Source organism: Pongo pygmaeus, chromosome 19, assembly GCF_028885625.2.
Source record: "Pongo pygmaeus isolate AG05252 chromosome 19, NHGRI_mPonPyg2-v2.0_pri, whole genome shotgun sequence".
NCBI classification, from domain to species: Eukaryota; Metazoa; Chordata; class Mammalia; order Primates; family Hominidae; genus Pongo; species Pongo pygmaeus.
The window spans coordinates 98490270-98503689 of NC_072392.2; the positions used below are offsets into that span (position 1 = coordinate 98490270).

Sequence of the window (13420 nt, forward strand, 5' to 3'; positions counted from 1 at the left end):
TATTCGCAGAACTAGTAAATCACACATATTCTAAAAGAAATGAAATGCTGTGTGTCCAGCTGGTTTCTTTCAGTCTCGTTGATTGGCAGCGTCTGTGATCCTGTGATGGGCTCGGAGGACAAGGACACAATTGTTTTCCCTGGAAGCTGACGAAAGGAAACTGCTGGGGAGGGTGAAATGGGTGGTGCTGACCTGGTAGAAACTCCACGGGCCTCAAAGCGGAACCTTTCCTGAACTAACCAGCCTGTCTGGCCTGTCTTTGGCAGCTCAAGCAGGAAGCCAGGACCAGGGAGCCCTGTCCACGGGAGAAGCAGCGGCTGGTGCGGATGCACGCCATCTGCCCCAGAGACGACAGTGACTGCAGCCTCGTCAGCTCCACAGAGGTATGGCTGCTCCTCCCGCCTCCCTCACTGCCTTGACCCTCTGGGCCAGCCCAGGGGCTCCTCTGTCAGGACGAAAGTGGGCCTCCTTCCACCCTGTCCCCACAGGGAAGAGGTTGGTGCGATTGTGAGAGTTTTATTTTGTTCTATTTTTTGAGACAGAGTCTCCTCTGTCACCCAGGCTGGAGTGCAGTGATGTGATCTCGGCTCACTGCAAACTCCACCTCCCAGGTTCAAGCGATTCTCTTGCCTCAGCCACCCAAGTAGCTGGATTACAGAAACCTGCCTCCACACCCAGCTAATTTTTGTATTTTTAGTAGAGACAGGGTTTCAACATGTTGGCCAGGCTGGTCTTGAACTCCTGACCTCAAATGATCTGCCGGCCTCAGCCTTCCAAAGTGCTGGGATTACAGGCATGAGCCACCGCACCTGGCCCTATTGCAAGAGTTTTAAACATCAGAGGTTGATTCTGTCACAGTCCTGGAGCCCAGAAGTCCAAAGTCAAAGTGCTGACAGGGTACCCGTCTGAAAATCCTATTCCCAAAGACGGTCAATTGACAACTTGTAGGGTGGACATGAGTTTCCAGGGGACGTGATTCAACCTGGTACAGACGGTCCCTGGACATGAGTTTCCAGGGGACCCGATTCAACCTGGTACTGACGGTCCCCGGGCATGAGTTTCCAGGGGACCCGATTCAACCTGGCACTGACGGTCCCCGGGCATGAGTTTCCAGGGGACCCGATTCAACCTGGTACTGACGGTCCCCGGGCATGAGTTTCCAGGGGACCCGCTTCAACCTGGCACAGACGGTCCCCGGGCATGAGTTTCCAGGGGACCCGATTCAACCTGGCACAGACGGTCCCCGGACATGAGTTTCCAGGGGACCCGCTTCAACCTGGCACAGACGGTCCCCGGGCATGAGTTTCCAGGGGACCCGCTTCAACCTGGCACAGACGGTCCCCGGGCATGAGTTTCCAGGGGACCCGATTCAACCTGGCACAGACGGTCCCCGGGCATGAGTTTCCAGGGGACCCGCTTCAACCTGGTACTGACGGTCCCCGGGCATGAGTTTCCAGGGGACCCGCTTCAACCTGGTACTGACGGTCCCCGGGCATGAGTTTCCAGGGGACCCGCTTCAACCTGGTACTGACGGTCCCCGGGCATGAGTTTCCAGGGGACCCGCTTCAACCTGGCACAGACGGTCCCCGGGCATGAGTTTCCAGGGGACCCGATTCAACCTGGCACAGACGGTCCCCGGGCATGAGTTTCCAGGGGACCCGCTTCAACCTGGCACAGACGGTCCCCGGGCATGAGTTTCCAGGGGACCCGCTTCAACCTGGCACAGACGGTCCCCGGGCATGAGTTTCCAGGGGACCCGATTCAACCTGGCACAGACGGTCCCCGGGCATGAGTTTCCAGGGGACCCGATTCAACCTGGCACAGACGGTCCCCGGGCATGAGTTTCCAGGGGACCCGCTTCAACCTGGCACAGACGGTCCCCGGACATGAGTTTCCAGGGGACCCGCTTCAACCTGGCACAGACGGTCCCCGGACATGAGTTTCCAGGTGACCCGCTTCAACCTGGCACAGACGGTCCCCGGACATGAGTTTCCAGGGGACCCGATTCAACCTGGCACAGACGGTCCCCGGACATGAGTTTCCAGGGGACCCGATTCAACCTGGTACTGACGGTCCCCGGGCATGAGTTTCCAGGGGACCCGATTCAACCTGGCACAGATGGTCCCTGGGATGCCGGCCTCACTGTGGTTTCTGGAGCCTCAGGTCCCTGGCATCTGCCCTCACCCTTTGGCAAAGTAAAGAGGTGGTCCCACCATAGTGGACACGTGGCATGAGGATGCTGGGGTCAAAGCCCCAGTGCTGCAGGATGCCGGGAGCCGGGAGGGAGGAAGGGTGAGAGGCGGGCGAGGCTGACATCCCTTTGCCATGCCTTGGGGTGGACCTGGTGTTTCCTTCCTGGACCATCCCATCAGTGGCCCAAGAGTAGCAGGCCCAGGCTCACCTGCCCCCTGGCCACTCAGAGAGCCGGGGGAGGCCGGGATCTTCCCCAGAACACTGAGTGCACACACGGGGAAGGTTTCACAGTCAGTGCTGGGCCTCCCTGGGCCAGGGCAGTCCAAACCTTCAACTGAATCGACTCTCGCATCTGCCTTAATGCCCCCTGTGCCCCCCATTCCCCACAGGACAGAGTCCAGCCGTGTCTCCCTTCCCCAGGGATGGATTGAGTCAGGGAGGGAAGGGACCTCAGGTGCTCAGAACTGGCTCCCAGCAGCTCTGCTCGCCAGAACACACCGTCCTCATTCACCAGCCTCATGGGCAACTGACTGATCAGCTGCCCTCCAGCCACTCCTCCTGCCCCGGCTTTCTAATCTGGCTACTCTAGGGGGACTGGCTCCTACTTCCTGGGCTCTCTGCGTGCCACTGCTCTGTTGCTCTCTCCGTCTGGAATGTGCCCCTCGCCCCCAACACACACACATTCCACCTCACTCCTCTGGCTGTGCCACTTCCTCCAGAGAGTCCGCCCTGGCCTCCCTGCCCTGCCCATGTCACCCACAGCCTTGGAATGCCTCACTCCACCTCACTGGTCCACGGGTGCCCATTGGTTCCCCCACCCCAAGGACAGTGCCTGTCTTCAGATGTACCTCTGCCACTGTCAAAGGACCTGGCACATAAGTAGCTACTCCAGGAATACTTATTAGTGAAAGAAGGGGCTGGATTCAGACCTACCCCACACACCTGGTGGCCTCAGCGCCTCGCAGGTCACATATGTCAGTGTGCACTCTGAATGCGGCCTCCCCTCCCTAGCCACTAACTCAACCTCTCTGGGCCTCAGTTGCTTTGTGCATTAGTTCTTTCTCATGCTGGTGATAAAGACATACCTGAGACTGGGTAATTTATAAAGAAAGAAGTTTAATTGACTCACAGTTCACAGTTCAGCATGGCTGGGGAGGCCTCAGGAAACTTACAATCACGGCAAAAGGCACCTCTTTGCAGAGCGGCAGGAGAGAGAATGAGTGCTCAGCAAAGGGGGAAGCCCTTTATAAAACCATCAGATCTTGTGAGAACTCACTCTCACGAGAACAGCATGGGGGAAACGGACCCCATGATTCAGTTATCTCCACCTGGTCCCACCCTTGACATGTGGGGATTGTTACAATTCAAGGTGAGATGTGGGTGGGAACACACGGCCAAACTGTATCACTTTACATGTAAAATGGGACAGCAACGCCACCTTACAGATTTATCATGAGAACTAAACCAAGCAGTTAATAGAGCCTGGCATACAGCAGGCGCTAATTGCATGTGACCCCAGTGTCTGGCATACAGCAGGCACTCAGTGCATGTGACCCCATGTGTGTCCTTCCTTCGCCTCCTGCTGCCTCCTCTCCACTCAGTTCTCACTGTGGCTCACTCTCTCTACACCGTGGGGGAGCAAGGGAGGAGTCTCAGGGTGTCCTTGTGTGTGCCCCACTGACCTCTGCCCTCCCTCCTCCAGTCTCAGCTCCAGTCGGACCTGAGCGCCACGTCCAGCCGCGAGCTGGTGGACAGCTTCCGCTCCAGCAGCCCCGCGCCCCCCAGCCAGCAGTCCCTGTACAAGCGGATGGTCGAGGACTTCGGGGAAGAACCCTGGTCTTTCAGGTAGAGCACATGTGGCACTGGGGTCCTTCCTGGCAACTCAGTAGAGACACCAACCTAGACCTCAGGGCATCTGGGTATTGCAGGCAGCAGCTCCTGCCCTCAAACCCCAGAGCTGGCAGGTGCTGGGGGCCAGTGCTTGGGGTGTGGGGACTCAGAGGGAGCAGGTGATGCAGTTTGAGCCTGCTGCTGCTTGTGCTTTGCAGCAGCTGCCTGGAGATCCCAGAGGGAGACCCGGGAGCCCCGCCGGGAGCTAAGGCGGGCGACCCACACCTGGATTATGAGATCCTAGACACGGCAGGTGAGTGCGCCCAACCCTGAACCTCCACAGCAGTCCACCTCGCCTGGGCAGAGCAGGGAGCTGATGAGAAAGCCGGGGCCTCTCTCCAGGGAAAGGGCAGATAGAAGCAGAGCTCAGCTTCTGCCCTGGGCCTTGACCTTGCACGTTGGGAAAGTCCCGCCTGCCAGCCAGCATAAGCCAAAGGCTGGCTGCGCTCTGTCTGCTGGCGTCCTTGTGTTTTTCCCTAGAGCCAGGGGAGTTGTGTCTGATCCACGCCCCGCTCAGCACCCAGTCCCCTGCCTCTGATCTGTAATGCTTGGGCTTCCCAGCGGTTTCAGAAGGCAGCAGGCAGGGTCGCTTAGTGGTGCCAGGCTGAGGCGAGGCACAGCGTGACATCTACCTGCAGGGAGCATCTCTCCTCTCAGGCGCTGGCCCTAAGGCCTCGCACTTCTCCTGTGGCGCATTTCTGTTTGTGATTGGACCGGCCCTCTCTCCTTCCCAAGTCCATGGGCCCGTCATGGGTGGGTGCCTTAGCCTTTCCACCTCAGCACAACTGGCTCCCAGCCTTGGGCCTGGCACACAGTAGGTGCTTTGCTCCCCATTTGGAATTCACCCCATGGCCACCAGGGAACGCAAGTGCCCTGCGCTGCCCCTGTGCCTTCTGTGGGTCGCATGACCAGAAACCTTCATCTTTGGGGACTCATACACATTTTTATTTATAACAGTGATAAATCGAGAGAGTCCACCCAAGGCATATCTAAATTAGATGTGAGATGAGAAGGGGGCGCTTATTCCTCTTTATTTTTCCTCTGTGAGGATTCCGCATAATGCCCTGGCTGCATATACTTTTACTGGAACTGACCTCAAATACATCCAGAGTACACACCTCATTTCATTGGCTTTCAATGTGATCCCAATAGGTTTCTGCCTGTGAGCCAGGCCTAGGGAACTCCCAGGTCTCTGCTGGCCCTGCCTCTCCTGTGTGGTTCACAGAGTGAGACTTGCAGACGTGGACCCTGGCAGGCTGCTCCCTGGCTCGGGGGCTCACAGGCTGTACAGTAAAATGCTAGAGCTTGGGAGACCCTGGGGAGCCTCTAGTCCTAGGATTGACAACTTAGAGATCTGCTACCGCCAGCTGGGAAGCAGAGGGGTCTGGGGTAAGGAGCAGGCCAGTGCCAGTGATTGCGGCCACACAGAAATGCAGGCCCGCGTGGAAGTGCAGGGCAGCGTGGAAATGCAGGGCAGCGTGGAAATGCAGGCCCGCGTGAAAATGCAGACCCGCGTGGAAATGCAGGCCCGCGTGAAAATGCAGACCCGCGTGGAAATGCAGGCCCGCGTGGACATGCCGGGTGGTGCAGTAGTGCAGGTCTGGGTGGACATGCAGGCCCGCGTGGACATGCAGGCCCGCATGGACATGCAGACCCGCGTGGACATGCAGACCCGCGTGGAAATGCAGGCCCGCGTGGACATGCCGGGTGGTGCAGTAGTGCAGGTCTGGGTGGAAATGCAGACCCGCGTGGACATGCAGACCCGCGTGGACATGCAGACCCGCGTGGACACGCAGACCCACGTGGACATGCAGGCCCGCGTGGACACGCAGACCCACGTGGACATGCAGGCCCGCGTGGACATGCCGGGTGGTGCAGTAGTGCAGGTCTAGGTGGACATGCAGACCCACGTGGACATGCCGGGTGGTGCAGTAGTGCAGGCCCGCGTGGAAATGCAGGCCCGCGTGGACATGCCGGGTGGTGCAGTAGTGCAGGCCCGCGTGGAAATGCAGGCCCGCGTGGACATGCCGGGTGGTGCAGTAGTGCAGGCCCGCGTGGAAATGCAGACCCGCGTGGAAATGCAGGCCTGCGTGGAAATGCAGACCCGCGTGGAAATGCAGACCCGCGTGGACATGCCGGGTGGTGCAGTAGTGCAGGTCTGGGTGGACATGCAGGCCCGCGTGGACATGCAGGTCCATGTTTGGGAGGCCAAGGTGGAGGTGGGCAGATCATGAGGTCAAGAGATGGAGACCATCCTGGCCAACATGGTGAAACCTCGTCTCTACTAAAAATACAAAAGTCAGCTGGGCGTGGTGGCGCACACCTGTAGTCCCAGTTACTCAGGAGGCTGAGGCAGGAGAATCACTTGAACCTGGGAGGCAGAGGTTGCAGTGAGCCAAGATCGCACCACTGCACTCCAGCCTGGAGACAGAGCGAGACTCCATCTCAACAACAATAACAACAACAAAAGAGATGCAGATCCATGTAGAAAGGCAGGCCAGGGCCGGGTGCGGTGGCTCACGCCTGTAATCCCAGCACTTTGGGAGGCCAAAGCGGGTGGATCATGAGGTCAGGAGTTCGAGATCAGCCTGGTCAATATGGTGAAATCTCATCTGTACTAAAAATACAAGAAATTACCCAGGCGTGGTGGTGCATGCCTCTAATCTCAGCTACTCAGGAGGCTGAGGCAGGAGAATTGCTTGAACTCGGGAGGCGGAGGTTGCAGTGAGCCAAGATCACGCCACTATACTCCAGCCTGGGCGACAGAGTGAGACTCTGTCAAAAAAAAAAGAAGAAAGGAAGGAAGAAAGGAAGAGAGAGAGAGAGAAAGAAAGAAAGAAAGAAAGAAAAGGCTGGGGCAGTGTAGGCCCATGCAGACATGGAGGTCAATGCAGTAATGCAGGCCAGTCCTAAAATGCGGGTCCATGCAGAAATACAGGTCAGTGTGGAAATGCAGCCCCAGGGTTACAGCAGATATTTTTTCAAGTGAAGCTAGAAATCCAGATTTTAGGTGAAACCTCCCTGTCTTTCAAATGTTGGCAACTCATTCAAATGTTGGCAACTCATCACAAAATAGCATGTGGTGGTCAGACCCTCCCAGTTGCAGCTCCTTACTAGTTACAGTGATTTTAGGAAAGATGAAATCAGGGTCTCAAGCATTGAGGAAGTGGTGGAGGAAGAGAAAGTTCAGCCTCAGCACAGAGGATGGAACAGGCAGAGGGGGGCCTGAGGCTGAGGGAGAAGGGGCTGAGGTTACAGGAGGTTACAGGACGCCCCATCAGCAGTGGGGTGACCAAGATCTGTGAGCTCTTGTCTTCCTCCCAGACCTTCCCCAGCTGGAAAGCAGCCTGCAGCCAGTCTCCCCTGGAAGCCTTGATGTCTCAGAGAGGTAAGCAGCAGGTGGGAATCCTCCGAGGCTGGCTGGGGAACCAGGGCCAGGGAGTGGCAGAGCAGAGGGTGAGTGTCCTATCACCACTGGGAGGTGACAGCCTTTCCAGGCACATGGGGCCATGGAGGGGAGGAGAGTTCCAGAACACTGGGGCCAGGGGGAAGCAATGGGGAGGTGGCCTTGCAGGCTCTCCTGCTCTGGGCAGTGCACAAGCCGGTCGTCTCCCGGCCTGCAGCAGCATCCTCATGCGGCGGCGGCCAGCCCGCAGGATCCTGAGCCAGGTCACCGTGCTGGCGTTCCAGGGGGATGCGTTGCTGGAGCAGATCAGCGTCATCGGCGGGAACCTCACGGGCATCTTCATCCACCGGGTCACCCCGGGCTCGGCGGCGGACCAGATGGCCCTGCGCCCGGGCACCCAGATTGTGATGGTGAGCCGTGCAAAGCCCCTCCTGTCCCCTGGGCTCCTCATGGGGGCAGCAGCAGCCGGTGGGGTGACCCAGGCAGACTTCACATCCCCCAGACGATGCAGATCCACTCTGGGCTGGGCCCCTGCTCTTTCCTGGGCTGATGTAAAGCGTTCCGCTCATTTATAGATGAGAGTCGTACCGTGCGGAACCCAGCACACCACCCATGGTGGCTGCTGCCATGCGGCGCTTCTGACCAGGGGTCTTTGCATGAGGCCCCTTGACAGGGCTGTTCTGGGTGGTCACTTTGGGTGTGTACAGTAAAATACACGTGACATAAAATTCACTATTTTAACCATCGGGGCATTTCTTTTCTTTTCTTTTGTTTGTTGTTTTGAAACAGGGTCTCACTCTGTCACCCAGGCTAGAGTGCAGCGGTGCGATCACAGCTCACTGCAGCCTCGACCTCCCCAGGCTCAATTGATCCTCCCACCTCAGCCTCTTAAGTAGCTGGGACCAGACCACAAGCATGTGCTACCATGCCCGGCTAATTTGGGGACATTTTCTAAAACTTTTTTTTCGTTGTTATAAAACGCACAAAACTGCTGAGAAGATAAAGGGACACAAATGTACAACCTGGCCGGGCGCGATGGCTAACGCCTGTAATCCCAGCAGGAAACTGAGGCAGGCAGATCACTTGAGGTCAGGAGTTCGAGACCAGCCTGGCCAACATAGCGAAACCCCGTCTCTACTAAAAATACAAAAATTAGCCAGGCGTGGTGGTGGGCGCCTGCATGGGCAGAGGGTGACTTTGATGTGGCCTAAAAGCAGAATTATTAAACTTTAGGAAAAAAAAATACTTCTGGGCACAGTGGTGCATGCCTGTAGTCCTAGCTAATCAGATGCCTGAGCCCAGGAGGTGGAGGCTGCAGTGAGCTATGATTGCACCGCTGCACTCCAGCCTGGGCGACAGAGCAAGGCCTTGTCTCAAAAAAAAAGAAAGAAAAAAGAAAAAAAAGGCCGGGTACGGTGGCTTATGCCTGTAATTCAGCACTTTGGGAGGCTGGGGCAGGCAGATCACCTGAGGTCAGGAGTTCGAGACCAGCCTGGACAACATGGTGAAACCCCGTCTCTACTAAAAATACAAGAAAAAAAAAATAGCCGGTATCTATAATCCCAGCTACTCAGGAGGCTGAGGCAGGAGAATCACTTGAACCTGGGAGGCGGAGGTTGCAGTGAGCTGAGATGGTGCCACTGCACTCCAGCCTGGGTGACAGAGTGAGACTCAGTCTCAAAAAAAAAAAAAAAAAAAAGAAAAGGAAAAGGAAAGCACAGTGCTTTCTTAATATGAAAAAATTTTAAACCAAGAAATGTGCAAGATGGGCTTCACCTCATCCCAGAGGCTCACCCTGTGGCCCCCAGGAGGGGACTGGGGATGGGGGCTCTGGGGTGGGAAGGTGAGCACAGAGGGGAGAGGATGCGGCTGAACCCCTTGGGCAGGAGTGTTCCATGCACCCCTCACTGCCCCCTTAGAACAGGCTGTCCGAATGCCGAGCTCCCCCAGGGCTCGAATGATAGCACATGGAGCTCCTAATGCAAGCGTCCTTCATGTCCTCCACATGACCCAGAAAGCCTTTCTTTACATGTCATTTTTTTTTTTTTTTTGAGATGGAGTCTTGCTCTGTCGCCCAGGCTGGAGTGCAGTGGCACGGTCTTGGCTCACTGCAGCCTCCACCTCCTGGGTTCAAGCGATTCTCTTGCCTCAGCCTCGCATGTAGCTGGGATTACAGGCTTGCGCCACCAAGCCCAGCTAATTTTTGTATTTTTAGTAGAGACGGGGTTTCACCATGTTGGCCAGGCTGACCTCGAACTCCTGACCTCAAGTGATCCACCCACCTCGGCCTCCTAAAGTGCTGGGATTACAGGCATCAGCCACCATGCCCAGCCCTTCTTTACGTTTCTAGTTGTCCTCTTAAGCAGCAGTCCCCAACCTTTTTGGCACCAGGGACCGGCTTCATGGAAGACAACTTTTCCACAGACTGGGTTGTGGGGGATGCTTTTGGGATGATTCAAGCGCATTACATTGATTGTACACTTTATTTCTATTATTATTACACTGTAATATGTAATGAAAGAATTATACCCTGAACCATAATTCAGAATCAGTGGGAGCCTGAGCTTGTTTTCCTGCAACTAGACGGTCCCATCTGGGGGTGATGGGAGACGGTAACAGATCATCAGGCATTAGATTCTCATAAGGAGCGTGAAACCTAGATCCCTCACATGCGTAGTTCACCATAGAGTTCAGGCTCCTCTGAGAATCTACTGCTGTGCTGAGCTGACAGGAGGTGGAGCTGAGGCCATAATGCTCACTCACCCACCACACCCCCTCCTGCTGTGTGACCCGGGTCCTGACGGACCATGGACCAGTACCAGTCTGTGGCCCGGGGGTTGGGGAACCCTGCTCTTAAGGTTCCCAATTATCAGCTCTGAGGTCGTTCAAGCAACAGAGCCCCTTGATGATGTTCAGGGAGATAGTCCCAATATCCTAAGGGGGCCAATTCGATTCTAATGGTGTTAAAACACATCTTAATTTTTTATCGTAAAAATATCTACTCTCCTAAGCTTAGAACAATATTGAGAAGAAATGAAGTGGATGGTGGAAGCCCTGGGGGGTGGGCCTTCACAGTGGGGAAGGCTGTGGGTGGAGAGCCAGGGCATTGGGTGGGTGAAGGCCAGGGATGCCACTCAGCATCCTATAGGGCCCGGTACAGCCCGCAGCAGCACGGAATGATCCCAAGGCTAAGAAACCTCTATCGCTTTCTTTCCGTGCCGATAGCGCTCACGCAAGCATGGTTAACGTCCCTAAAACCCGCCGGACTTTCTGTAAGAAGTGTGGCAAGCACCAACCCCATAAAGTGACACAGTACAAGAAGGGCAAGGATTCTCTCTATGCCCAGGGAAAGCGGCGTTATGACAGGAAGCAGAGTGGCTATGGTGGGCAAACTAAGCCGATTTTCCGGAAAAAGGCTAAAACTACAAAGAAGATTGTGCTAAGGCTTGAGTGCGTTGAGCCCAACTGCAGATCTAAGAGAATGCTGGCTATTAAAAGATGCAAGCATTTTGAACTGGGAGGAGATAAGAAGAGAAAGGGCCAAGTGATCCAGTTCTAAGTGTCATCTTTTATTATGACGACAATAAAATCTTGAGTTTATGTTCAAAAAAAAAAAAAAAAAAAAAAGAAACCTCTATCTAGAATGCTCTGGAATGTTCTAGAACTGAGGTCCTTTCTTTTCTTTTCTTTTTTTTTCAAGACAGGAAAGTGCTTATCACAAAGAACCCCCGATCTCGACTGGGGAAGGGTTGGCAGTTGACTCTCTGGCCAGCACCATGTGTAGCATGCATCACTAGAGGCTTGAAGGCCCCACAGAGGCTCTGGTGGTGCGGCTTTGTTTTGACCAAGGCGTGCAGGCAGTGGTCCTACTGCAGGGCTGGCACGCACCTTGCCTCAGTGCCCTCAGCGCCCTCTGCATTCTGGCTAGATTAAGAGTCCCGGGGGAAAGAGACTGACCTTCTCGACTTTCCCTCAGGTTGATTATGAAGCCGCAGAGCCCTTGTTCAAGGCAGTCCTGGAGGACACGACCCTGGAGGAGGCCGTGGGGCTTCTCAGGAGGGTGGACGGCTTCTGCTGCCTGTCTGTGAAGGTCAACACGGATGGTACACACAGCACTCCTCTCCTGTGCACAGCTGCCTGGCCAGGCTCCGTGACCCTTAAGTCCCTGGTGGTTCTTCCGCACGCCCAGCAGCCAGGGACCCCCAGAGCCAGGAGAGGATCAGCCAGGCTGTGCCCCAGGTCCCCAGGAGGCCCCCAAGCCAGCTGGAAACCTCCCACCCACTGACTCCAGTGCCAGAGCGGCTTCTGAGATTGGGAGGGTCCTTCCTTCTCTCCTACTTTAATTTTCTGCAACCTTCCTCGCAGGGCTCGTATCTGTGGCTCATCTGTGGCTCATGTCCCCTTTTATCAGGTTATAAGAGGCTACTCCAGGATCTGGAGGCCAAAGTGGCGACCTCGGGGGACTCATTCTACATCCGGGTCAACCTGGCCATGGAGGGCAGGGCCAAGGGGGAGCTGCAGGTGCATTGCAACGAGGTCCTGCACGTCACCGACACCATGTTCCAGGGCTGCGGCTGCTGGCATGCCCACCGCGTGAACTCTTACACCATGAAGGATACTGCCGCGCACGGCACCATCCCCAACTACTCCAGGTGAGCAGCTGCCGCGAGCTCGGTGCGTCCCCAGAGAGGCCCACGGGGAAATGGCACCCAGCCTGCCTCGGCTTCCTCCTCCTGCCCAGCAATAGAAGGTGGGCGTGGTGAGACCCCCGCTAAGGAGGGAAGCCTGCCAAGATCACTGCTGAAGATGTTTCTTTGTGATGGATGCTTTATATCTTGCAAATGAAATGTTCATTCTAGAACATTCTAGATCTGGGTTTCTTAGCTCTGGTACCATGGACGTTTGGGGCTGGATCCCTGTCTGTGGTGGGGCTGTGCTGGGCACTGCAGGATGCTGAGCAGCATCCCTGGCCACCCTACCCAGCATGCCGGGAGCACTCCCATGCCCCAGCTGTGACAACCAGAAATGTCTCTATAGGTTGCCAAGGGTCCCCTGGTTCTCCTAGGACTGTCTTGGTCTTAGCACTGAAAGCCCCACTTGCAGGGAAGCCCCTCGGTCCTCGGAAAGCAGGGACAGCTGGTCACCCTCCCTGGGGAGTGACATTGCCCCCTGCCTTGCTCCGCTGAAAACCATTGCTCTAGGCCGAGCGTGGTGGCTCACACCTATAATCCCAGCACTTTGGGAGGCCGAGGTGGGTGGATCATCTGAGGTCAGGAGTTCAAGACCAGCTTGGGTAACCTGGTGAAACCCTGTCTCTATTAAAAATACAAAAAACTTAGCTGGGCGTGGTGGTAGGTGCCTGTAATCCCAGCTACTCAGGAGGCTGAGGCAGGAGAATCACTTGAACCTGGGAGGCAGAGGTTGCAGTGAGCCGGGATTGAGCCATTGCACTCCAGCCTGGGCGACACAGTGAGACTCTGTCTCAAAAAAAAAAAAAAAGAAAAGAAAACCATTGCTCTAGATCAGCCTATGGGAGGCTCCAAGTTTCAAGTGCACGGAACGCACAGTGCCAGAAAGCAGGGGTGTTGAGCTCAGCACCCCCATCACTCATTGCAAACTCAAGTCCCCTGGCGATCGGAGCCAGCAGGTCCAGGGAGAGGCCTGGCACTCTGCATTTCTAACAGCTCTCTCGGTGACTCCAGGCTGCAGGCCAGGGACCCACCATGAATACTGAGGTCCTGGAGTGGGGCCCTGTACACCGGCTGCTCAACAGCACCTCAGGACAAGTAAATCAGCATCTCCAGGGGTGGGCCGAGGCCCTGGAGTCTTTTGAAAGCTCTGGAGACTGGGATGGCCGCCAGGGTGGAGCGCTCCAGCCTGCAGCAAAGGGGTGTGTGGAGCTCTAGGTGGAGGGCCTTCTCTCCCACCTGG

The 13420-nt window shown here is 56.0% G+C and overlaps 2 protein-coding genes across 14 annotated transcripts in view; both read left to right on the top strand.

Annotated features, from left to right (window-relative positions):
- Positions 1 to 13420, top strand: part of CARD14 (caspase recruitment domain family member 14) — a 35408-nt gene that overhangs the window by 16330 nt on the left and 5658 nt on the right. For 9 of the 13 annotated variants that reach the window (XR_008495058.2, XM_054457828.2, XM_054457829.2 and 6 more), the window contains exons 9-15: positions 267 to 383; positions 3896 to 4038; positions 4242 to 4336; positions 7408 to 7471; positions 7677 to 7899; positions 11466 to 11592; positions 11901 to 12141. Coding sequence is in view for 12 of the 13 variants with exons in the window: in XM_054457828.2 (XP_054313803.2) it covers positions 267 to 383; positions 3896 to 4038; positions 4242 to 4336; positions 7408 to 7471; positions 7677 to 7899; positions 11466 to 11592; positions 11901 to 12141 (1010 nt within the window). In the remaining variant the exon portion in view is untranslated. The remainder of the gene's footprint in view (positions 1 to 266; positions 384 to 3895; positions 4039 to 4241; positions 4337 to 7407; positions 7472 to 7676; positions 7900 to 11465; positions 11593 to 11900; positions 12142 to 13420) is intronic. The other 4 variants (XM_054457832.2, XM_054457830.2, XM_054457831.2 and 1 more) reach the window with 2 other exon arrangements.
- Positions 10698 to 11120, top strand: LOC129017357 (large ribosomal subunit protein eL42). Its single transcript, XM_054457841.2, has one exon. It carries the CDS (start codon positions 10728 to 10730, stop codon positions 11046 to 11048), a length of 321 nt encoding a protein of 106 aa, XP_054313816.1. The 5' UTR covers positions 10698 to 10727; the 3' UTR covers positions 11049 to 11120.